A 25036-nucleotide genomic window follows, 5' to 3' on the forward strand; every position below is an offset into this window, starting at 1 on the left:
TCAAAATATATATTATATATAATAGTAGTAGTTTTAATAAAGCTGTTACAATATATATATTTACAAACAGTCTTAATAAATTCATTTTGCTGCATTCTATTTGTTTTTTATTCATTCAGTCAATCATCAGTCATCACCTTTAAGGTATGACTCAAGAGGATTAGGACCTCTCCTTTTTGCAATTATAGTTGTACTGGTTTCTGAAAAAAAAAAAATAATAATAATGAAAAATGTGTTCTGCAATTTTATGATTTACCTAGAAATTTACCATTCAGTTGTGTCTGAGTTTGAACATGGTTTACATTTAAACAGTTTAACCATTCGGTAAAACTAATTTTATTATCATGATTTACATCACAATGCCGAGGTAATTTTTTTCCGCATCGTCTTAATTTATTTTCACCTGACATTTCTTCACGAAAACTTTTCCATTCTTTGCGTTCCAAAACCTATGATTTGCAAATTTTTAAAATAGTGATGAATTATTTATTTTATCAATGTAGAATAAGTATTGAAATTATCACATTTACTTACTTTATTGTGGTTTGTATCCAAATAATGAAAAATGTCCGATATAATAGATTCATAGTCATTCGGAAACAAAGTGTTGTTTTTACTATAAGCATTACACAATTAAAACAAGCGAAATTATTATCTATTGGTTGCTTAAAATAAAACATAATTATGTAAAATAAACCTGTGTTTTTGTTTTAGATAATCCATGAGATCTTTTAAGAAAATATTTTTTTTGTGTTCCGGACAGCCTTTCATTGGTCGCGAAAGTAATGGAACCCCATCGCACTTAGGGTTAGAGTCTTTTACAGATGTCCCTGGTATTGGTTTTCCCGTGTCTTCTTGGGCACACCAACAGTAACCTGGACGTTCAAAAAATTAATATAATCTAACGATATAATGGAATATCGATTAACTTACCTACTGATTTGTAGCATTGAACTCGTTTATATCTACCGTCTGATGTGCATTCTGGTATGTACTTATGGGACGAAGCCGTTGAATCGTCTAAAGCTTCTTGTCGGTCAGTTAAACAATCATTAACTGGAATGGAAATTAAATGTATGCAACATATACTATGGATTTGAATACTTAATTTTGTATTGCTAATTGTAACTTAAAAGCTATATTTCTTGGTAATATTTTATTATTAATCTCTTAATTGCTGTGGCCGTTTATCATATACGTTTTAATTATTATGACGTGAGGCCAAAGGTCCATTTTCAAATAATTTAAGCCTTTCATATTTTTGAAAATGATTTTTATTACGAGTGTGCTGGAAATATAGGTAAATTAAATGTTTATATCGTTTTCGTGTTTTTAACGCAAATTTATTTAAATTTACTTTAGGTCATAAATTTATATGTTAACGCATTATTTATACTGAATATCTGTGAGTGTGCAACAAGAACGTTTTGGGGAGTTCTATTTCTTTAGCGTTTCATTTAAAAAAAAAAAAACCGTAAATCACTAGATCTTAAATGAGATACGACTAGCGTCAAGGTCTCGTAACTTTGGACTTTTCCAACGACTATTTTTTTTTTAGTACATTATCATGTAATTGTAACGATTTTTAATTTTTCGTGTCATACATAATATGACACGTATATTACGTATATTATACGTTAACTTATTAACATTTCACAAAAGTACTTATAGAGCAGTAGTCAACTATCGGGGAACAAACTATTTTGAAATAAATACCTTCGGATTCTTCTTCTTGATCTCCTTCGGCCATCAGTCCCGGAAGGGTACCGCTCAGTGTAGCTACGCTTTCTTGCAGTACTGTTAGTAAAAATAGTGTTGTTATTGTTATTAATATTATCATTTTAAATTTGTCAATCTTTCGTCAAGAAGGAATTTTTTATACTTACTGTCTTCAGGATCAGCTTCCTCAAGTCCAATCTCGTCGCCCTTATCATCGTAGTCATCCAATGGGGCAATTGTTGTTGTCGTGGTTGTCGTGGTCGTTGTTGTGGTTGTTGACGGCGCACTCGTTGTGGTCCTTTTACTTAACGTTTCCGCTATTTTGACATAATAAAATAAAATTATTAAATCGGTATAAATTTGCAATACTTGCAATACGGTGTATCTATAATATGAACTTTAAAAAAGTTATAGAACCTTCTCCTAAGTATTAAGGAAAAGGAAGAAAAATTATTAATCATTATCGTAATTATTTCATATTTTTCAATATAGTGAAACACTGTGTAGAAATTATTCTGCACAATGCTTATGCTGCGGGGCGTTCCTCAAAGATTCACTCGATATAGTTCATGTAATTTTTTGTGTACACATAAGGGGGTGTGTGGTCCATAACTGACAACACGTGGAATATGGAATTAGTAAATCCTCGTGGGATAACCGCATACCCAATATATATATACGTAATATTACGCAATACAGTAAATCACGTAACCGTCTCGCACGACGTCGTCTTATCTGCAGGCCACCGCTAGGCGGTCTCATTAATTAAAATCAACCACCGCTGCTAACCGATAACGTTAATTATAATGCATACATCGAAAAACAACACAAAATGGGAACCAAACAATCGGCAAAAACAATTTAACTGTAATCAATAAACCACAGAAACATAGTAAAAATATTATGTCTGTCAAAACAATGGAGACTAATAATTCTAAGGATGACTTTACTGTTGTCACCGATAAAAGAAATCACTCTTCTTCTTCTTCTACATCCACTACAGGTTCCCCTATATCAGCAACTGCACAAAAAAAAAAAAACCTATTCAAAACAGCAAATCGCTTCAATATTTTATCTCAAAATGACGAACCGATCACAAATTCGACTTTGTCATAAAATAATATGCCAAATAATAACACACCAACGATGTTTTCAAACCTCTTCCTCCGATCTTCGTAAGAGGTGTTATATAATTACTTCGTAAATTACTTAGAAGTATGCAAAGAAATTAATGAGCTCATAGGTATGGACAAATTCTTCTGTAAAGCATCCACTGACCGGTTGAAAATACAAACTGCTTACCCAGAATCTTATAGAGCACTTGTTCGCTACTTGAAAGATCAAGACGCACAATTTCATACATATCAGTTAAGAGAAGACAAATCTATTCGTGTTGTCTTACGTAATCTTCATCCCTCGACAGACGTCAATAAAATTAATGAAGAACTTGAACTTCGTCTGTTCGAAGTCAGAAATGTTACTAATGTACTTCACAAAGTAACGAAAAATCCACTACCACTCTTCTTCGTTGATCTTGAGCCATCAATCAAGTCTAAGAAAATTTTCAACTGTCTTCGTTCCTTCATACTAAAGTTAAAGTTGAAGAGTCGTACAAAGCAAAAACTATCAGCCAATGTAACAATTGCCAGGATTATGGTTACACGAAAACATACTGGTGCTACCCTCCCCGTTGTGTCCTATGTGGTGATGACCACAAATCTCCCGACTGTCCAAACCAACGTACGGATCCACCAAAATGTGCCCTCTGCTCAGGTAACCACCCAGCTAGTTATAAAGGTTGTTCTGCCTACAAGGATCTACAGCGTGCCAAAAAACCAAACACCAAAAGTAATTATATAACGAATAACTCTAAAATTAATTCTTTCAATGTCAAAGATAGTAATCCATTAAATGACACTCACCCAAATCAATCTCATTTTTGTAACTCTACTTACGCTCAGGTAACTTCAGGCAGTCATTCTAACAACTCAGTCCCTCCAACCATTCCCGATTTAAACAACATGCTCACAAAATTCCTTGATGATTTTAAATCCCTCATTAACCCACTACTGTCACTACTAACCAAAGTAATCGAAAAACTACTAATTAATTAAGATGTCAAACAACTCAATTACTTCGAAATCACTTCTAATATTGCAGTTCAATGCAAATGGTTTAAAAAACCATGTCAATGAGTTCCAAACATTTTTACATAACAAACGCAATGACTTAGCTCTAATTACAGAAACCCATTTCACGAAATATTCAAAAATACATATCCCTGGATATAATCTTTTAAAAACAAACCATCCTGACAACAAGGTTCATGGTGGTGTTGCAATTTTAATAAAATCCTCAATCCTCTTTCGACAACTCCCTAACTTCTGTTAAGACTATTTGCAATCTTGTGCTATAATATAAAAATTAAATAATATTCCTACCACTATAGTTGCTATCTACGCCCCTCCCAAAAATAAAATCACATTTCAAAAAATGTCTGATTACTTTAACACAGTAACTAGTAACAATTTCATAATCGGCGGAGATTTTAACGCTAAAAACCAATCTTGGGGTTGCCGGGCAAACAATCCACACGGACTAACTCTTCATGATTTTGTAACCCAAAAACATTTTGAAATTCTCGCTCCTCCAGAACTAACATATTAGCCGATCTCAGTTCGTAAAAATCCTGATATTTTGGATATCTTTGTGGCAAAAATTCCAAATAACATACATGCTAATACTGCTAGCATCTTAGATCTAAATTCCGACCATTCCCTCAGTAATCCTAACTCTAAATATCTCTCCCCCTCTACGTTGCATATCTCCAAAGTTATTTAATTGCACTACTAATAAATAACAATTTCACAATCTTGTAGATCATCGTATTAAACTTAATGTCAAACTTAAATCGAAAGATGACCTAGATTCAGCTATAAACAATTTTACTAACATCATCCAATCATTGGCCTGGTCATCATCAAAACCAATCACTCCCCCTTTAAATTCGTTTTTTACCCCGGTCCACATCCGTGAAATTATAATTAAAAAACACAGGGCTAGAGCGCTTTATCAGCACTCTCGGCTTCCCTCACATAAGCAAATGTATAATAAACTATCCAATAGTCTCAAAAAATTACTGGCCAAACATAAATCAAATACTTTTTCCAGTTATCTAACAAATCTCTCCCCAACAGACGGTAGTTTATGGAGAGCAACAAAGTTTGTTTGCAAAACTAAACCCCAAAATACTTCAATCAAAAAAATCTGATGGTAGCTTTGCAATTATTGATTCGAATAAAGCTGAAGTATTCAAACAACATCTTTTGGAAATCTTTGTCTCTCATATTGATATTTACTTTCCTCAAAACTTAAACTCTGTAAAAGAATTTCTTATTGCCCCACTCCCAGTCTCTCTCCCTGTCAAACATTTTACCCCAAGTGAAGTGAAATACACTATAAATAAATACTCCCTAAATAAATCTTCTGGATTTGATTTTATTACAGTCGAAGTTGCCAGATGTCTGCCCAAAAAAGCAATTGTTCATCTCACACACATCTACAACACGATTCTTAGACTTTCCTACTTTCCAATAATATGGAAATTCTCAACGATTATTCTGGTCCCCAAGCGCAACAAACTTCCGGACTCCCCCTCCTCTTTTCGACCAATAAGTCTATTGCCTTTTTTTGGTAAAATCATAGAAAGACTCTTTCTAAAACGTATTCTGTCCAATGTGATGTCAAACTCCATTCTTCCCGACTCCCAGTTTGGATTCAGAAAAGCCCACTCAACAATTCATCAACTACATAAAGTTGTTGACTCAATTTAATTTGCACTTGAGAAAAAAGCATACTGCACGTGTGCCTTCCTAGATATATCTCAAGCCTTTGACAGGGTCTGGCATAACGGGCTCTTATACAAATTGGAGAAATTTTTACATCCGGTCTTCTTTCAAATCATCAAGTCCTATCTCTTTGATAGATACTTCAACACTCGTATCGGTGATACCTTTTCAAGCATAGCCAAAATCTCTGCGGGTGTCCCCCAAGGGGGAATTCTCTTCCCTCTGCTCTATAACATATTTGCCTCAGATCATCCAACCACACCTCACATTCAAGTCGCCGACTATGCTGATGATAGGTAATTCTCTCCTTAAGTCCTGATCCCATCTTAGCTTCTAGTTACCTACAAAATCATCTAACCCTCATGGAAGATTGATACACAAAATGGAGGTTAAAAATAAATCAATCAAAATCCTTGCATACTACGTTCACTCTTAGACTCTTACCTTGCCCTACTGTCTCCATCTTTGGTTCTCAAATTCCCAACTCACAAAGGTCAAATATCTCGGCCTAATCCTAGGTCGCAGGTTAACTTGGGCTCAACCTACAAAATCTAAGCGCCAAAATCTTAACGTTCGTTTTTGCTTGCTAAAAACCCTCATCAATAACAATATATACACTAACGTTAACACAAAATTGCTTATCTACAAATCCCTAATGAAACCAGTTTGGACTTATGGTATCCAACTATGGGGTAATGCCTAAAATATCGAACCTCAACAAAATTCAAACTTTCCAAAACTTAACCCTCAGAAAGCTACTTAATGCCCCACCTTATGTCTCAAACATCACTATACACTCAGATTTAAAAATGAAAACCGTTCAGGAAGAAGCAAAAGCGCACTATAAACGTTTCCATAACCGTATATCCTCCAATAAAAATCCACTAATACTCAATCTTACAGTCCCAACCATTCCAGGAAATCTACCTAGACGTCTCAAACGTAGCTGGTGTCGTGACCTTCTTGATTCCCCATGCTAAATAAAAATAAATAAAAAAAAAAACTCTAGTGTGGGTCATTGATGGATGGCTTCTCATGTCCCGTGTTTCATGTAAATATATATGTTAAGTTAGTACTAGTAGTATTAATGTACAATATATATATGTAACCACCCTCATCACATGTACTTATTGTGCCTCTTAGGTATAGATTGTATACTTCAAATAAAGAAAAAAAAATATTTATTTATTATCATTATTATTAAAAAATTATTTTAGTATTATGCGGGTTGTAATGAACGGATAATCAATAAATATAAATATATTTCAGACAGTCGAATATGGAAGACAATTTTAGGAAAAAACCCTTTGAACTCGGCAGCTGACAGTCGATGGTCATCGTCGCTCAGTCGGTCAAAATAATAATGTTTTAACAATTTATAAATTTATAAAAATAAAATACGAAGATTTTTGACTGAATAATATAACAATAATTTACATAGAATAACACAAAATATTACATTTAAATAAATTAAATAGGTAAAGTTTTGATACGCCTTTACCACCCCACCACTGCTGCGCCTGATTTCTTCAATATGATATTTGCATTAAACATTAGAGATAACGCCTGTTGAATGCGATAAAATGGGTATCTACAAGTTCAGAATAGTGCCGAGGTTAGGTGCTTACAGAACCGTCCTAAGGATTCTTAGAGCCTAGGGAAAATTAATTCAGGGACCCCTCAATCATCATAATATACGGGTATAATAAAAAATACAAACCAAGTTTGTATTTACATTGTATTTAATTTACAATTACAATTACATTTACATTTAAAAATGTAATTTTCTAAACTTAAACCAATCAAGGTAATTTAAATACATCGATACAGTAAATTAGATTTTTAATAACTTCAAAAATGTATAACCAGTTACCACATTTAATTAAAATTAAATTTATCTAGATAAATTGTAAAAAGCTATAGAAAATAAAAACTTGGATGTTATCGATACGTGCTATAGCGGATTTCGACGTACTTTTGAATAAAATAGTCATTTTATCACACTCCAGCTATAACTATAATAAACTACAGTTAAAACTATTTAGAAATTAATTTATTATTAACTGAAAATTTAACCCGTATAATAGCGCTTAAATAAAAATGTAAGTTAATTTTATTGAATTAAATGTAATAATATTTCATAAAGAAAAATAGTTTAGAAATAATATATGAATATCAATAATCTCTAATAGATAACGTCGAGTATTTCTAATCAATCTGAACTTAAAGGAGGCTCCTTTTCATTTTCCTAGATTGGAGCCTGGGGAAAAATAGTTCCATTGCCCCTCCCCCGGCTATGGGTGTTTAGATGTTATATAAACCCGGAAAATCTCAGTTAAATTAAATACACGCCGCCCATTCCTGTTATACAGTTATACAAGAGGAAGTTAAGTTGATAGAATAATTTTGCACAACCTTGTTTTAACGTCAATGATTTATAATTTGCCGATTTTAATCGATGGATAGACATTAATGATTCCATCACTTGGAACCTATCGGGATTGATATAGACACCTACCAACCATCAGCGGACCACCCCAAAATTAGGTCTAGCACTTCCCAGACTTTAACCATGTATTCGACGCCACAGATTATTGTTTTTTGTCTGTCTAAAATCTAAAATCTCTTTTGTGACATGTATGCCGTTACATACATACAGTTATTATAGGGCATTTATCCCATGTTCCGTATGATATAAGAATTAGAAGTGTTTGCATGCTTATGGTTTAATCGATTATGTAAATACTCGTAAATATATTATGTTATATTGACTTATTTTAAACAATTATTTGTTCCTCTTACCCTGTTCAGAAAATAAATTATCACAGCTCTCTCCCCTCCCTGCCACCGTATAATCATACACTTGAATAATATTAAAAAAAAAAAATGAAAATCCATAGAAATTATGTCGTGTCACGATTAAGTTTAATAAATATATTAAGTCATAATGTACATTAAAATGTTTTTTTTATTTATTTTTTATTCTTAAATGAAATCTATAATCTATACCGCTTGGGCACAATAAGTTAATATGATACAAGTTAAAAATATACTAAGTATTAAGAGCAACCCTTAATGACACTTTTGCATGACTATTTTTTCGTTTTTCATTCAATCATTATTTTTTCAAATTGTTTTTATATATATATTATTTTATATTTTATTTGATTTACATTAGGGTGACAACAGGTCATGATACCATTTCCGTTTTAACCGCTTTTGGGGGTTACCGGGAATTGTAGGATTTGCAATATTTCTGATTAGAGGATTGGGATGATATAAAGTGCGAGCATGGAAACGTTTATAGTATATTTTAGCTTCTTTATAAGCTGAAGGTATATTAAAATTTAAAAGTAAAAAATATCTAAGTTATTCATAAACATATACTATTTAAATGTTTTTTTTTCAATAAATGACATTACAATATAAACCATTACATAAACCATCCCTTCTCAGTTAGATAGGTACGTTACTAAACAAAATATTAAAACACTATTGAAGCAATGTTCAGCATTGCGCTTACCGTCTATCGATAAACAGTTTGTCCATTCGGTTTTCGATACTACGCTGTTGCGATCGGTGTCGCAAATGCGAATGAACGTCCTAGAACATCTCTTTGGTCTGATCACTTTACGAACTAGACGTTTCAGGTCTCGGTACTCCACTTTGGTCAAGTTGTTGTTCTTGTCGATATCCAAGATACCGAATTTCCATTCAGCGGCTCGTTTGTCCAACGTCATTGGGTCCATTAATGAACGATCACTCACTACATTTGAATGCATTACGCTCGTTATTAAACTATTGGTATAAAGTATTTACATACATAATATATAATATTTTGTTAATAACTAACTTAAAAAAATATGTTATATAGTTGATATATAAATATAATAGCTAAGTACTTGAAAGCAATAAAAAAAAGTTAAAAAGTTAACTTTGATCTTATTAGTTAATAAAATAATGTACCATTTGTATTATAAATGGTTGCTGCCAGTAATAGAATTGAGCAAAAAACTTAAAAATAACTTAATTAAATACTTAAAGAGTATATTTATTTTAAACAAATAATAATAAATATGTAAGTACCTATGTAAGAAATGAAGGAACTTCACATTCTTACTTAATTTATAGTCTCAATTATAAAATATTAATTACATTTGAATATAAGTTTACATTTTTATAGTTTATTATTTAAAGTTATTATTTGTTGTCAAAGATTTAAAAGAAAATCAAATATAAGTATAATCGAAGAACTATATTTATTATTTTATAAACGTTTAATTTAACCTCTTTTTAGCAGGTCAACAAATATTTTTGTTTAAATTGAATATATTCAGAGTGGGTTGGAACCATGTAATGACAGAACCAGAATTTTTTAGAAGCGATGAAGAACTATGAATTAGAGCTCTTAAAACAATGTCACGTGAAATTCGTGTTTATCCAAAATATATATCCGTTTTTATAATGGTAAAATTAGTAATTTTATATTATGTACTTGAAGTTTTAATAAAATATTATTAGTACAGTACGAGTATTAAGTAAAGTTTATACGTTTTTATTTTGGATTTTACACGTGACACGTGAATTTCGTGAATTCACGTGTATCAATTATGAATAATGTCATCAAGGTAAGATTTTTTTTTCAGGGAGGGCGCTGTGGATTAAATTGTGAACAACTTGAGATTTCCGAAGAAAGTTTAAATTTTTTCAGACAATTTAGGTATAAAAATGTGAAAATACGATCATAAATAAATGTCATCGTTCATAGAAAATTCCGATAGTTTCTATGATAAATAATGGTATGACTAATATTTATAAATGCTGAAACTAGTAGTTTACATAATAATTTGATAAATAAAAGCGACACACTCATTAATTTTCCATTACTGATTGAATAAAAAAATTACTAGTTAAGTGTTTAAAATACAAATGTACAATATACAAAATAATATAATTTTGAATAGTTATTACCGCTCATTAATGCCGTGTATTGTTCCCGGTTGTATTCTGTTCGGAATATTCTGACTAAATTACTGACAAATGTTGCTTTATCATCTTTACTACATTCTAAAGAAAAAAAAATTCATGTTATGAACCTTATATTATATTCATTGTTATAATAAGTAATATGCACTTTGGTATTTTCAATTCAAAGTTTTTGTCGACATTATTTACTCTACGTTATAATATTTAAACAATCAATTTTCGTTTCCTACACCCCCCTTTGAGTTTAAAAAAAAAAAAAATACTAAATGTAGTATAATAATAATATTAATATTTTATTTACGGAATACAAATAGTATACTCTTTAAAGAATAATTACACACTACAAATATTTATTTTTATTACAATTATTTATTATTTGCAATTATAATACAAAATCAAGTTTTCTTTGTTTAGTTGCCAGTTTATCGATTACTTCATCAGTATTCATGTCTATTGTCCGATAAACTGATAAAAGTGCTAGTCCGTTAAGATGTTCCTAAGGAAAAAAAGGCCAAGGAGGGTTGATCCCCCAAATACCCCTCGTAATTATGTCGCTGAAATGACATGTGAATTTGGCTACAGTTTTTTTTTATTTTTTTATTTTTTTCTTAATTCAAAGAAATATAGTAGCTCGCTTAAGACGCTTTCCCGCATAAGATGCTATTTTCCGTCGGTCCCTAGACATTTTCTATACTAGTCAATGTAAAAACCACCTATTAAAACTATCTCATTGGATAAAACGCTCTTTTGTTTAGCAAATTATGATAAATTTTAATAGGTTTGTGGAAATAAAAATAGAAATTTTACTTGTTTGCTTATTCTTATTGTTGTATCGTTTTTTTTTATCGCTATACCTATTTTATCATTATCTATTATTATTATCCAATATCTACTCCTACAATTATTGCTGGTCTGCAACATCTAACAGAAATTCGAAAAGTATTGTCCTCTGTAAAAAATTCTGAAGAAATGTTGGGTTGTCTAAATAAAATAGAAAACTTTCTTACTGAAACACATTGTCAGCATCGTAAACAAACAAAAATATATCAATTTTTTTAATAAACAATAATAAAATATTTAATAGAAATTTTTTTTTAATTAAATTCAGTAGCAAAAAATATATGTACACATGTATGTAATTACTAGAGCCCGGATTAATATACATTTGCATGTTTATACTAAGTGTATACACTTAGTATAATATACAGTGTATATATAGTGTATATATACACGCCTAAGGAGGTTTAAAATGTCCACGATTCATATTAGACCGAATTTAAACACCAAATTTTATATTGCATATTTTACATATTTCAAAGGTTATTGAATATTTGTTAATATAACATGCATATTTAATGGATTTTCAATAAATTAATTATTTTAATTTACAGTAAATTTTGTAATCGCTTCGAATAGAGCACGAATAGACATGATAGGTATCAGAGTTTCAAAAATATTATTTTAAAAGATTTTAATTTTTTTTTAAGTTTTCTATTAGTTTTTTTTTGAGAGTAGGTAACTTCAAATGATCTAAAATATTTATAAAATCTAAAATATTTTTTTTTTTTTTGTATTCTCGTTTTTAAGTTTTCTAAAAGTTGTAGATTGATTTAAATGATTTGAAATATAAAGCATTGAATATTATAATTTTTTTTTGTTTTTGATAAAATATTTAGAATTTTATTTGGTATAAAAGTGTGGTTTATATAAAAAAAAATTTTTTATAAAGTGTAACATAGTGCATATAATTACATATTTTCTTTTGCCACTTAAGCCACTTTTTCTTTGTATATTTGCATCATATTTGACACGTTTTAAATGCATATAAATCCGGGTTCTAGTAATTACATATACATACATAATTTATTAGTGTATTGACCGTTAAATTATATTCAATGATAAAAAAATTAACTCCATATTATGGAGTTATATGATTGAAATATTATTTCAATCACTTCATTTTTGTTTTCATTCCCGCATAAGACGCTTTCCCGCTTAAAACGCTCTAGAGAGTTGGTCCCTTAAAGAGGTCGTCTTAAGCGAGTTTTATTGTACTTATAATTATTCGGTTTGAGATAGAAGTATTCGACTCATACGTAATCCATATAAACACCAAGAGTACGGACTCATACACGCCCAGGTGCGAAGCGAACGGCACATATTTCCGGGTCCATTGCTATAATACGTGTAACTAAAAACATATTTTGCCACACTGTTTACGTAATTATTATTTTACTCTTGACCTCAAAGGTTTACGCCGATATCGTACATTTTGCGCGATGAAAAATAATACCAAACCGTTGCACGATTTCAAGAATGGTTAAAAATTGGTTCACTGCCGTTTTAAAATATTTCCTATACGTGTATACGAGTAGTATAATATAATATAATATAAAAATAACTATAATTACCTCTTCTGGAATTATTTCCTTTCCGTGAAGAACCTCTGCGCCATTTACCTGAAACAAAAGATAATATATATAAATTATGTAAATGGCTTAAAAAATGTTAGGCACGTTACGGAAGGTAAAAATGCCGGAATTTTTTTTTCTTTTATGTTGATCACCCATCTATATTGTACCTCCGTCTAATTATTTTGAAGAAAAAAATTATAATAATCTGGATTAGAATTAAATCAGATGTATTAGACTATTATAGCACATATATTCCCAATCCGACTACTATACGACTATTTGAAAATAATAATACAATTTTAAAACAAATCTTAGCTAAACGTAACCTCCCCTTTATACTTTCTCTCAAAAAAAATTAGGTGGCGGTGCAAAAACACACCTTTTTCTTCTACTGACGATGTATATATCAGTGGCGCACGCATGGGGGGGGGGTTAAGGGGTTGTAACCCCCCCGAAATTTTCTCCGATGTCTAGGTTAAAATTTACAAATTTTACAAGTTGAAATATGAAGAGCTAATATTGAATACCTAGTATCATTGATTATAGAATAGTCTATTCTATTATCAATGCTATTATTTAAGTCAAAATATATTAAGGATTTGCATAATTTTGTTGATTGTAAAATGTGTTATATTTTTACCTTGACCCCCCCCCCTGAAAAAAAATCCTGTGTGTGCCACTGGTATATATAGTATAATATAGCCAACGCAGACTTGTTAAACAGCGTGAGAACATGTAAATAACTCATAACTGTTGATACGAACCTCTACCAATGTCACACTTAGGTTTTTGTCCTTTAACAATAGTATTAGGCACCACTTTTCCCGCCGGTGTGACGCACCAACAATATCCATCCTTTTTATGGCACTGGATCCGGAGGTATGTGCCGTCTGCTTTGCACCTGGGCATGTACGAGTCCGGCGTTCTGGTCGGATCGACTGTCTTAACGGTCTGGTCTACCCAACAGGGTTGTTTTTCTACAGATAAAACCAACAGTTTTGTCAATCAATAAATATAATTGTGATTATTCCGTACCTATTTTTCTATTACATAATTTATAATATTAAGCTATTTATAAATCATAAATTATAATATTGAAAGCTAACAGAATCCAACTAGTTGCTCAAGTTTTATGTCTTATAAAATATATTAATTAGGCATGATATCTGTTAGAAGAATAAAATACATTTTTGATCCTAATACTAAAATCTAATATCAGGGACAGCTTTAGGGAAGATGAAATACCATCCCCTACCTATCAATGACCTATTTATATAGTCGTTAATCATCAAAAAATGTAGTAATATAAGTACCGTAAAATTTTGTTTCAGAAAAAAAATCGGCAAATTTGTATATTTATTACCCCCCCCCCATCCAAATCAATATTTGATAGCGACGACCATGTCTAAAATACCTAAGGCCAAATCAATATTATCTTTACGAGATACCATGCTTAAATCGAAAACTAAATTTGTGAATTGAGAAAGTTTGGAAATAGTGAGACACGACGTTGCGGTTTCTCTACTTATACATTTATTACAAGTTAAATGCATTAAAAAATAAGCCATAGGCGGAAAATCGTTACCACTCGAGTGGGGCAAAAGCAAATATTCCATATTATAGACGAGTTTCCGTAATGTCAGGAGTGTTTGTTTTTAGAAAATTTTACCGTATAGTTTTCAGGTCGGTCAGAACTAAGCGTTACGAAAACGGTGGATGACATAACAGGATGGCCATACGATTTTCTTATGATTTTTAGCAATACACATTTCCGTGCAATATCGTAAATATTGTATAATTGTATCGTTCGTTGATGCGGAATACATTAGATATAGCTCAGCAATATTCGCGATCTTTACGTACACTTCTTATTTTTTTTTTTCTATAACTTTTATGATTTCAATAATCATGATAATATTATAATATTATATTTGCACCCGCGCAGACCACCCAGACACATCGCCCCGTCACAGGTGTCCCGCAGCCAGGTGGACTCCACACAGGTCGTATAGATGGAAAAACTGTATTTTGATTCTAACTTTAGATCGCGTTGAAATACGTGGACGCCATTGTGAGGACGCGGCGATTTGTGAACGCCCGAAAAGAAAACGTGCACCTGTTTTGTAGTGTTGTACTTCTGGCTGAAATGCAATTTATATTACGAGTGAGAATGACTCATAAGAATTCAGCGACGGCCAGGTTTTTCCCCGTGAATTATTTCTATTGCCATTGCGCGCGAGTTGAATTACAAGTTTGACAACTTCAAGCCAATTTCTAACAATGAAAAGTTTGAATTTCTACACCTTAGCGTTGAGAATTCGTCATTTAATAATTTCCCGCACCGCAGCCGTAATCTCGTAATATTATTACGGTATGTAAACAAGTAATTTTTCTTTTTTTTTTTAATAATATTCATTTCAAAATACTATTTTAAACCACCCTATCCTGTAGATATCCATTTGAACGTAGTTGGACACTCACCTTTGCACCGTCCTCTGTGCTTGACGCGCAAGAGAGAGTCGTTGAAGCATCGAACCCGTAACAATGCGCATCTGTTTGGGTAGGTAATGTTGTCGGTGCCGCACACGGGTCTCCTGACCGCCGCTTTCTTCCTTTCGCACCGTTCCACTCGACCTTTGCAATCGAACCCCTACGGACACACACATATTGTACAACACACACACATATAATACTGTATATGCGCAGACACATTATACTCATTGTACATTTACATATTGTACATATATAGTATACGGTTTGACTTTACGATAAAATCATTTTTTCTTCTTTTTTACCGTCTCGTAACGGACGAAATATTCTATACATACGTAATATTATTATTATATTGACGTTATTTGTTATTTACGGTTATCGTTACCACCGCAGGTTTTACGGGTAATAGTAAGTTCCTACACGAGATTAGTAGGTAAACAATTACATACGTTAATTCCTGCACGACGGAAAAAATTAAATATTTACATATATAAAAATCTTCATAAAAAACAATGTATAGAAGTGCCACAGCATCAACAGACGTATCGTTATGTTGGGTTATTTCTTATTGAAATTTCGAAATATTCAAATATTATATTAGAGTATAATATAGTATAGAATAGAATAGTAATAGTAATAGTATAGAATATATATAGAGTATAGTATATTAGAGTATCTGAAAAACGTATATGAAATTACGGAAAAATACAAGCTACAGGCTGATAATAGTATCACGACTTGACGTAGGAAAGATAAAATATCTTATTATTACGACTTTTCATTACGGATAAAAATTATACAGAACTTGATTATGGTTTGAAATCTTATAATTTGTTATAACCATACACAGTAAAATGTACATCTAGCTTAAAAGTATTGTTAATATTGTTCGAATCATCCGTGTGTCCGCACATATCCATATATATCAGTCACAATGAGCGAGAATGTATCATTCATGTTAAGTGAAAAAGGCAAACAACTGCTAGTTTTAAATGATTTTAAATTAAAAATTAAAATTTTAAATTAAATTAAAAAAAAAATGAAAATACGTGGCGTTGTGTTATATTATTTTTTTTACCTAGTTTTTACCGTGTAGGAACTAACGTACGTATTTTTTGTACCTACTACTCTCGTGTAGGAACACAATGAATATGTCATATTCACCCGGTTTTACGGGTAAACACGTTAGATGAACGTAATTATTATTGTAATAATCAGTTGCCGGATTATCCATTAGGCGGAGTAGGCTTAGGGCCTCACTCATTTAAGAGACCATGTGAAAACGGAAAACTATTGTTTTTTTTATTTAAGAATACCTGTATTTTATTTACGAATTTACGAGACAAAAGTCATTATGAAATATAATATATATATATATATATATATATATATATATATTATATATTATATTTCATAATGACTTTTGTCTTAATATATTAAGTTGTAAGTGTTATATGCAGTAATAATAATACAATTATTGATGTATATATGTATATATAACAGTATTAATGAAAAAATTAGAAATAATATAATAGTTAATACATTTTTATTGCAAATAAGAAAATGTTATAAACATGATTTTATTTATTAACAATAGTTGGTTATTGTTAAAGCTGTTTTTATTTTAATTATTGGATAGTAATGTTAAAGATAAATGTAAAAAAAAATGTTGTAGGGCCCAAAATTTTAATTGACTAGGAGCCCACAAATCTTTAATCCGGCACTGGTAATTATACTTAGTGATTACACTGATTTCATGCTCACAACTAACGAAGGGTAGACACGAGAATAAGTCTTATAAAGTCTAATAAATTCGTATACGTATTTTTAAATAAAACTTATTTTATTGGTACTATGTTTTGCGAAGACGCGTGCATTTTCGAAAACCGGTCGACCTGTCGCGCGGCGTTGTAACTATTATAAAACGGCTGTGAAAATACGCGACGAATGGGGCAAACGTAAATTGCGCTCTGTATTTTTCAGATACTAATTTCTGTATAGTAAATTGCGCCCAATAGAAATATTATTTTTGTAATAGTCATTTAGCATTACCCAGAGGACACCACGAGGAGGCGACTATCACTGTCCTCCAAAAATGTTTTTTTAGTTTACTTGACATGAATAAATTAATTAATAAAAATTCGAAAATTATTTTTTTATTTAATATCATGGTATTAATTAGGTATAGTTTTTTTTAAATATTTCTTGTTAGGTTAAAAATTTTGATAATAAAAAATACAGTGATAAGTTATCTGCATAGTAATGAGAAATCATCTTCACATATTCAGCCCTCATAATAGTGTTTTCATTGTATTGTTGAATAATTTAGTGTTTTGAAATTTATAAAGTTAATTTATATTATTAATTTTTATATAAATTTCAGATTGTAACTCTAATATTTTATCCATAAAATTATAAATATGAGGATGAGGTGTATCAAAGCTTTTATTAAAATGACTGTGGAAAGATTTACAAGCATTAGTTGTCCGAATCGATGTTGCGGAAGCTGATGCCCAAATATTCGGAGGAAAGTCAGCGAATAAAATATACGTGTTTAAAATATAGCAAGAAAATTATCGATTATCTTCAGACATTGTAGCCTACAATTCGTAGGTATTAATTCATAGTTAAAATAATCGCATTTTCTGGTTCTAAAAATACCAGGTAATAATGAATTCAAGGTCACTTCGATAGCAGGACGCAATTTACTTTACTCATTTTAGACCCCGAAAAATCCAGGGCGCAATTTACTATATTTTTACTACCTACTTAACGTGGACACAATTTACAAACGCCCGACGAATGAATACGAAAATAAAACAATAATAATAATGATGATAATAATAATTATAATAATGTTATTATTATTATTTTTATTATATTTTGCAGAAACGCCGTGGTCGCGGACAAACTAGTTTTGAATATTATGGGGACACATGGGAAGGAAAAAACGACGTATCCCGCAATAATGCATTTTGGCTCTTATATCCACAGTCTGGCGCCACCGACTGGTTCACAGACTGTAATATATGTTACATGCGTTGCTGCAGTATATATTATGGTTGTTACTGTTATTACGTGTTGTATTATTACTGTGGAAGCGAAAACGCGAAATTCGTCGTGAAAATGTTATTGAATTACATGTACGTAGTATCTACATACAGACGTGCATTTGCTCGTGTATGTTTTGTAATTTCCCTTTCACAAGGTAGAACGATAGGAAAACTGATAGGAGAATAAAAAAATCTTAATTTTCATTGGCGAACTCGTGACAAAATGTTACACCTACATCCCCGAGAGGAAATCGTCTTCTATGCGCTTTTCGTGCAACGATCACGCAAATGTTTTTTTCGGTTTGTCAAACTTTTGTCGATCGTGCAATTATTCCTACAACACGTTACAATAATATCATACGGTTCAATATTGTTGCCGTAGGTACACGACGACGAGGTTTGAAATTTTTACCGTACGATATGTTAACCGATCATGGTGGTGTAACGAGTTACGATTTATTGCCGAATTAAAATAAACATTATATCATTAACTACCAATCGTATTCATGCACACTGGCTACTTACACCGCCGGTACGCGTCTATCCGATTGGTGAGCTGTGAAAAACAAACCAGTTTTAGCGCCGTGAGTTTTTTTTTATCATTTCATATAAATAATGTGTGTACATAATATATACAACATAAAAATATAGGGGTTTTATTAATAACTCCGTAAAGGTATATTATCATAAGAAGATAATAATTTCATGGCAACCGGTCTCACTTCCGAATGATATTAATTGGATAAACGCCACGGAATAGTCCATGTGTCTGTGCAGAGCGTGTATAATACGCGCGTTGTATACATACCTATTACAGCTTTGTACTCATGTGTACATATTTAGGTAAAGCTAAAAAATTATACTCTGTAATGTGTATATACACATATGTAAACATATATAATATGTTTCACGGACACGCATTACATTACGGTGTGTATTTCCATCAGAATTCCGAAATACTGCGCCAGCCGCACGATTTCACCGATTGAGTTTGCATCGTTTGTTGCGCAAATAATAAAAATATAGCATTAACTACCTACTATCGCTACCGCAGTGATGACAGCTGATTTCATAAATGAGATAATATTTTAATCAGGCACAAACGCAGGGGGGCTAGGGTTCAAGATCTCCCCTTTGAATTATCAGAAAATATGTTATAGAAAAATGAACTGACCTACAAATTTAATTGTAATTTCAAAATTGCCTATGAGGCTTGAAAATAAAAAATATATATATACATTATATGCTATATTATATATATGTTATTTATCAAAATTTTTAATATTTAATCACCCCCCCCCCCCAAAAAAAAATGTTTTATATAGTATATAAATTAAATGTATAAAATATAATATACTTGTGTATCCTTGTATAGATAATATTTTCTTATTTTTGTAGTAAAGTTTTAAAAAGTGTTTGTCTATCGCAAGTTATTGTACATGCAAACCCACAGTTTTCAATCATAATGGCTGCATAAATGTTAAATTTTAATAAGAAATGTAATATTAACATTTGAAAATGTATACGACTATAATTTAACATATCGTTTAACCACATTTATATTGGAATATATTATTTATATTTAGTATACTAAATTTAGTACACTATATATATATATATTGAAAAATTAACAATTCAAATTGTACTTAAATTAAATGTAATTGACAAAATATCTTTGATCACTGATATTTCTAATATTGATATAGTGGATAACTTTCCTATTAATTATATGCACCTTGTGTGTTTAGGTGTGATGAAAAAACTAATTTTACTTTAGTTAGGCCATTTAAAAAATTCTCTTTTATCAGTACGTTTACAAAATAAAAATGTACATATAATTTCTAATCATTTATTATCTCTTAGACCTAGTATAATATCTGATTTTTCGAGAAGACCTAAAAGCTTCACAGAAATTTAAAGATAGAAAGCAACGAAATATAGATTATTTCTTCTGTATACAGATATAAATTATTAACTTATTTTGTACACTTAGTTCGGAACCTCTTTACGTACATAAATACACTATTCGACTTCAACGTGTCATAAAAAACTTATAACGAGTTTCATTTAATTTTTTTTTTTCTGTAACTTCGACCGTTTCGGATAATTTCTTCGAGTCCAATAATAATAATAATAATAATAATAATACATGTATAAATGTTCGTGCGTGCGTGTGTGCGTGTGTGTGTAGATGCGCGCACGTGTGAGTATTGGTAATTTTTTTCAAGGTTCAGCTTTGTAATACAAACAACATGGGTTTTCAAAGGTTTCTATTGTAATTGTACTCGCCACCTTATATCATCCTCGACATGTACACGCGCGCGCGTGATCGGGCGTTGCACGTCAACGGGTACCCGTGTGAGATGTGAACGGATTCAATGGGACCGCAGAATCGACGATAACGTTTAAAACGTTAACGTACCACAGTGTTCTAAAACGGTTTCGGTTCGGGATATTTGCCGCGTACCTATTCCGGATTCGGATTGAAACTGGTTTCCGAGTGTACAACGCGTCGTACCGTATTAGAGTTCGAACGGAAACGATGGTCAACATTTTCCGTACAGATCAAACGTTAACACAATAATTAATACTTGTGGGTGCTGCGTGTGCCCAGGAGTTTAGCCATCAGACGTCAGTGTCGTATCTGGTAACACGATCGTTACAAAAGTATTCGATTAAGCGTGCACGTGTACATTTTTTCAAACGTACCTAACCATGTGTAATTCATGTAATTTACCGACGTGATTGTACACCAGTTTTCATTATGTCTGTTATAGATTAAATATAGAGGTATATGTTATAAATGTTTAATCGACGTGTCTGCATAAAGATTCTAGCCACATAGTTTACACTCGTACGCGTGGAAACAATTATTGCGAGCCGGTGCGTCGATTATTTTCCGTATTTTTTGAAATCCGATTAAAAATGATTTGTAAAATTTTTTTTTTTTGCTATATTTTAGTCACGCGCGCAAGTGCGTAGCGTTTATGTAATACGTCGGTCAATGGAGGAAAAATAATAATAATTTTTATCGAACGTGTCGACTGCAGTAGTTTTGATCGACAATCTAAACGTATTATAATATTTGAGCATATGGTAATTTTTTTTTCACCTACAGTTGTAGGTTGTCCGTTATCGTCTTATAATCGACATATGTCTCCGACAATCATATCCTATGTTATAACTTAAAACTTAGTAATACAATACAATGTGACTGTGTATTGATATTAAACACAATAAAGACATTGAGAATAGTATTGTACTCAGTATCACTATATCGTAAATAGTTGTTTATCAGTTTTTTCATTTTTCAAATATGTTTTCTTTCGATTAATTCCGTGTGAAATTTTTTCAGTACAAACATAATGAATTTCTTAAACGACAGGCGCTACAAATTATCATGAAAAAAACTGCGTACAACTTTAAATTCAAAACGATAAATGATAAAATACTGTATAGTGTTTAAAAAAAACTAATCAATATTTATAAGTTTATAGCGATAAAAATATATATTATTGAATGATTAAACGGTAAAAGTATAATGAATTATCAATTTTTAGTTTTTAATAATTAATATAATATTTCGTCAATCATAAGGCTATATTGTACTGAATATTTATAAATATGTGTCGAGTATTCCGTCTAACTCTGTAACTGGATACACATCTGCATATTCAGATGAAATATGATTGGTATGAAAACATTCATAAATATAAGTAAAAGTATTGGTGTATTAATATAAAAAGAAAATCAATTGACATAAATTATTTAAGAGATAAATCGAAGAATTCAATAAAAATAAATAATGCGGTTCTTTATAAACAACTCTCCGAGCAGTCCGAGCCAGGTGCGCCGATCTTATTGTGAAGTCAACCCTAGACTTGCCGGCACCAATTTTTTTTTTATACCCAATACACGTATATTTTTTCTTTTACCCGCGGGGGATTGTAAATGAAAAGGTGTTTGAGACACGCCCAGCTAATATGCACTCGACCTCATAAAAACTATTCCAAGACGTACACCAGACAATATGCCGCCTGTAAGCCGAAATCCTTGAGGGTATTTTTTCTCTATCTTGAAATATCATTGAATGCACCCGTCAAGTATATTATATAAAAAAGAAACAAGCGGATAATAATTAACCTACTTATATTCAACCGAGGGTGTTATAATGTGTTTATTATATTATCATAAAATCGGAATAATACGATAATACTATTCGATTGTTTACTTAATTGGGATTTCGATTGATTGACTTTGAATATGCACAGGTATAAATATGAATATGAATATTTTAATAATGACTTCGGTTCGGCGCTGCATTAAATTACATGCAAAGTATTCGATCGTCACGTACATAGAAACATAATGTAATATATATTATTTGTATTCAACTGGTTAACATTGGAAAACTTATCGTAATATTCGTTTTCCTATTTATGAGCGATGTAGTGTGAGCAGAAACCGCTCGTACTCGTCAACGCTACACCGAAGAGTGGTGCGCGTGTGTTATAGGGGAAATAACTGTCTGCATAGGAATCGAATCGCCTTACCTTACTGTTGGGAACGTGAGTTGATAAGCTGGTCGAGACGAATAACAACAACATCCATGGCAATAGCTCGGCGATTGAATTAAAGTTCATGACGACAATCGTAGTGTCATTCTTCCTCAGGGGTGTTTGAATAATACTATACACCGCGACTATGTACTGGCAGCTGTAGCTAGCACGTGCTTATGAACCGTCTGGGACACATGCCTGGAACTAGTTGAAAAAATAAAATAATAAGTAAAAAACATTCGTGATCATATTATAATAATGCGTTTGATTACATTATTGAAATTGGAAAAACAAATCAAACATATGGTTTTGCTCGTCCGAATGTTTCAACAGGCATTCATTTACAGATACAATATTACAATGTTATTGTGAATATCAGAATATCAACTATATATACTGTTTCACTGTACCTTGTAGGCTTTTACCTACTTTTAATACGTCCCCAAGATGTATTTTATCCTAGTTTTACTCGTTATTGTCATTAGGATTTGGAAATAATAGAATCAAAACTTTCACCGTCTAATGTCTACAGCAGATCAATCGATCATATTATTATATTGTATATCAATACAATTTTCGTTCACTGGATATCAATTAATAAGATCGTCCACTGCAGTTTCAACGTAACATTCAAAACTTAGTATAAAATAAAAAAAATAAAAAATAAAATAAAATAAAAATAAAGAAAATAATAATATAAAATCGTGACGATAATGAAATTAGCTGCATTACTAGTTGAGGAGTACCCACCTGATGGTTAATACTATTATTATGATACAAATAATACACACTGGTAATTTTTTCATTTAACCCATGTAAATACATTTTATAATAATACACAGTTTGATGAGTAGGTTTTATTTTTCTATGTATAATTTACAGTGTGTATATATATATATATATATATTATTTACTAATGTATAAATATTAGTAAATTATTTTATACTCCATTCATGCGATTCTATGACAGAAAATGTATGTAAATCTAAAAGCTTAAAAATCTTCGAGTATTCAATTTAAATACGCTTGTGTTTCTTAAATATATAAAAAACTCGTCGTATACATAGGTGTACCGGACTCGGAAAATAATAATTATCTAATATAGCATTGCGAGATATTAACATTTCTTTAGGGTAGGTACCTGATTTTCGTAGAACCGAACACCACATCGAACTTGTGTAGTTTTTATAGCGTGGTAATGATCTTGAACAGTGCTGCAGCAGAGGGTGGAAAAATGGAAGAAACCTTGTTGCGATATCGGGCACACACACACACACACACACGAATACGAAGCACACGCGTACACGAAACGAAACGGTCTTCTATCTCGAGAAGAAAGATATCAGCTAAACGCATGTACACGGATCCAGTAGAATGTACGAAGCTCAAGAAAAACAGAAGAAAAAAAAAAGATCATCGAAAATCGTCATACGACAGCAACGTGCGTGCCTTTACGATTGCTGTCAGTCATATTAACTCTGTAGGCCCGAAATATAATCGTACGAAAAATTATATAAGTATGGGCACGGAGGGGTGGAAAAAATGGGCTCGTGTCCACCGGTCGTGGTTTACTCGGCTGTGCGGACTGTCGGTCGGGGGACGCGTACGACGTGTGTAGCTAGTAGAACCGAACTGCGCGCATAATGTATCCAACCGTATACGTATATATACAAACGCAGCACACACACCGCTCTGCCGGAACGGGTCGGTGGCGGTCAGATCGGCATCAAAAAGGTACCTACACACACCGTGTCGGAGCCCTATACACGCGCGCACACGTGCACACACACTCTCACACGGACCCAATTGATATTTATGGATATATATGTATTATCCGAGTATGTATGTGCTGTGTAGGTATTAAACAACAAATTTATTGTACCGCCCCCGTCGTAAATAGACGCGTTATATTATATATGTGTTATTATTATTATTATTTAGGTACAAGAACGTCCCGCGGACCA

At 31.7% G+C, this 25036-nt stretch overlaps 1 protein-coding gene across 1 annotated transcript; it reads right to left on the reverse strand.

Annotated features, from left to right (window-relative positions):
* Positions 1-41: 41 nt before the first annotated feature.
* On the reverse strand, positions 42-24726 carry LOC112686706 (SPARC-related modular calcium-binding protein 2). Its single transcript, XM_025559124.1, has 14 exons — positions 24214-24726; positions 23067-23276; positions 15449-15617; positions 13732-13944; positions 12965-13012; positions 10539-10634; positions 9091-9333; positions 1887-2036; positions 1717-1797; positions 934-1056; positions 698-875; positions 535-616; positions 269-449; positions 42-200 (listed from the first exon to the last, which is right to left on the reverse strand). The coding sequence occupies exons 2-14, from the start codon at positions 23154-23156 to the stop codon at positions 127-129; spliced, it is 1728 nt and encodes a 575-aa protein (XP_025414909.1). The 5' UTR covers positions 23157-23276; positions 24214-24726; the 3' UTR covers positions 42-126.
* Positions 24727-25036: the final 310 nt, after the last annotated feature.

Source organism: Sipha flava, unplaced genomic scaffold, assembly GCF_003268045.1.
Source record: "Sipha flava isolate LNK unplaced genomic scaffold, YSA_version1 108_pilon_pilon, whole genome shotgun sequence".
Taxonomy (NCBI): domain Eukaryota; kingdom Metazoa; phylum Arthropoda; class Insecta; order Hemiptera; family Aphididae; genus Sipha; species Sipha flava.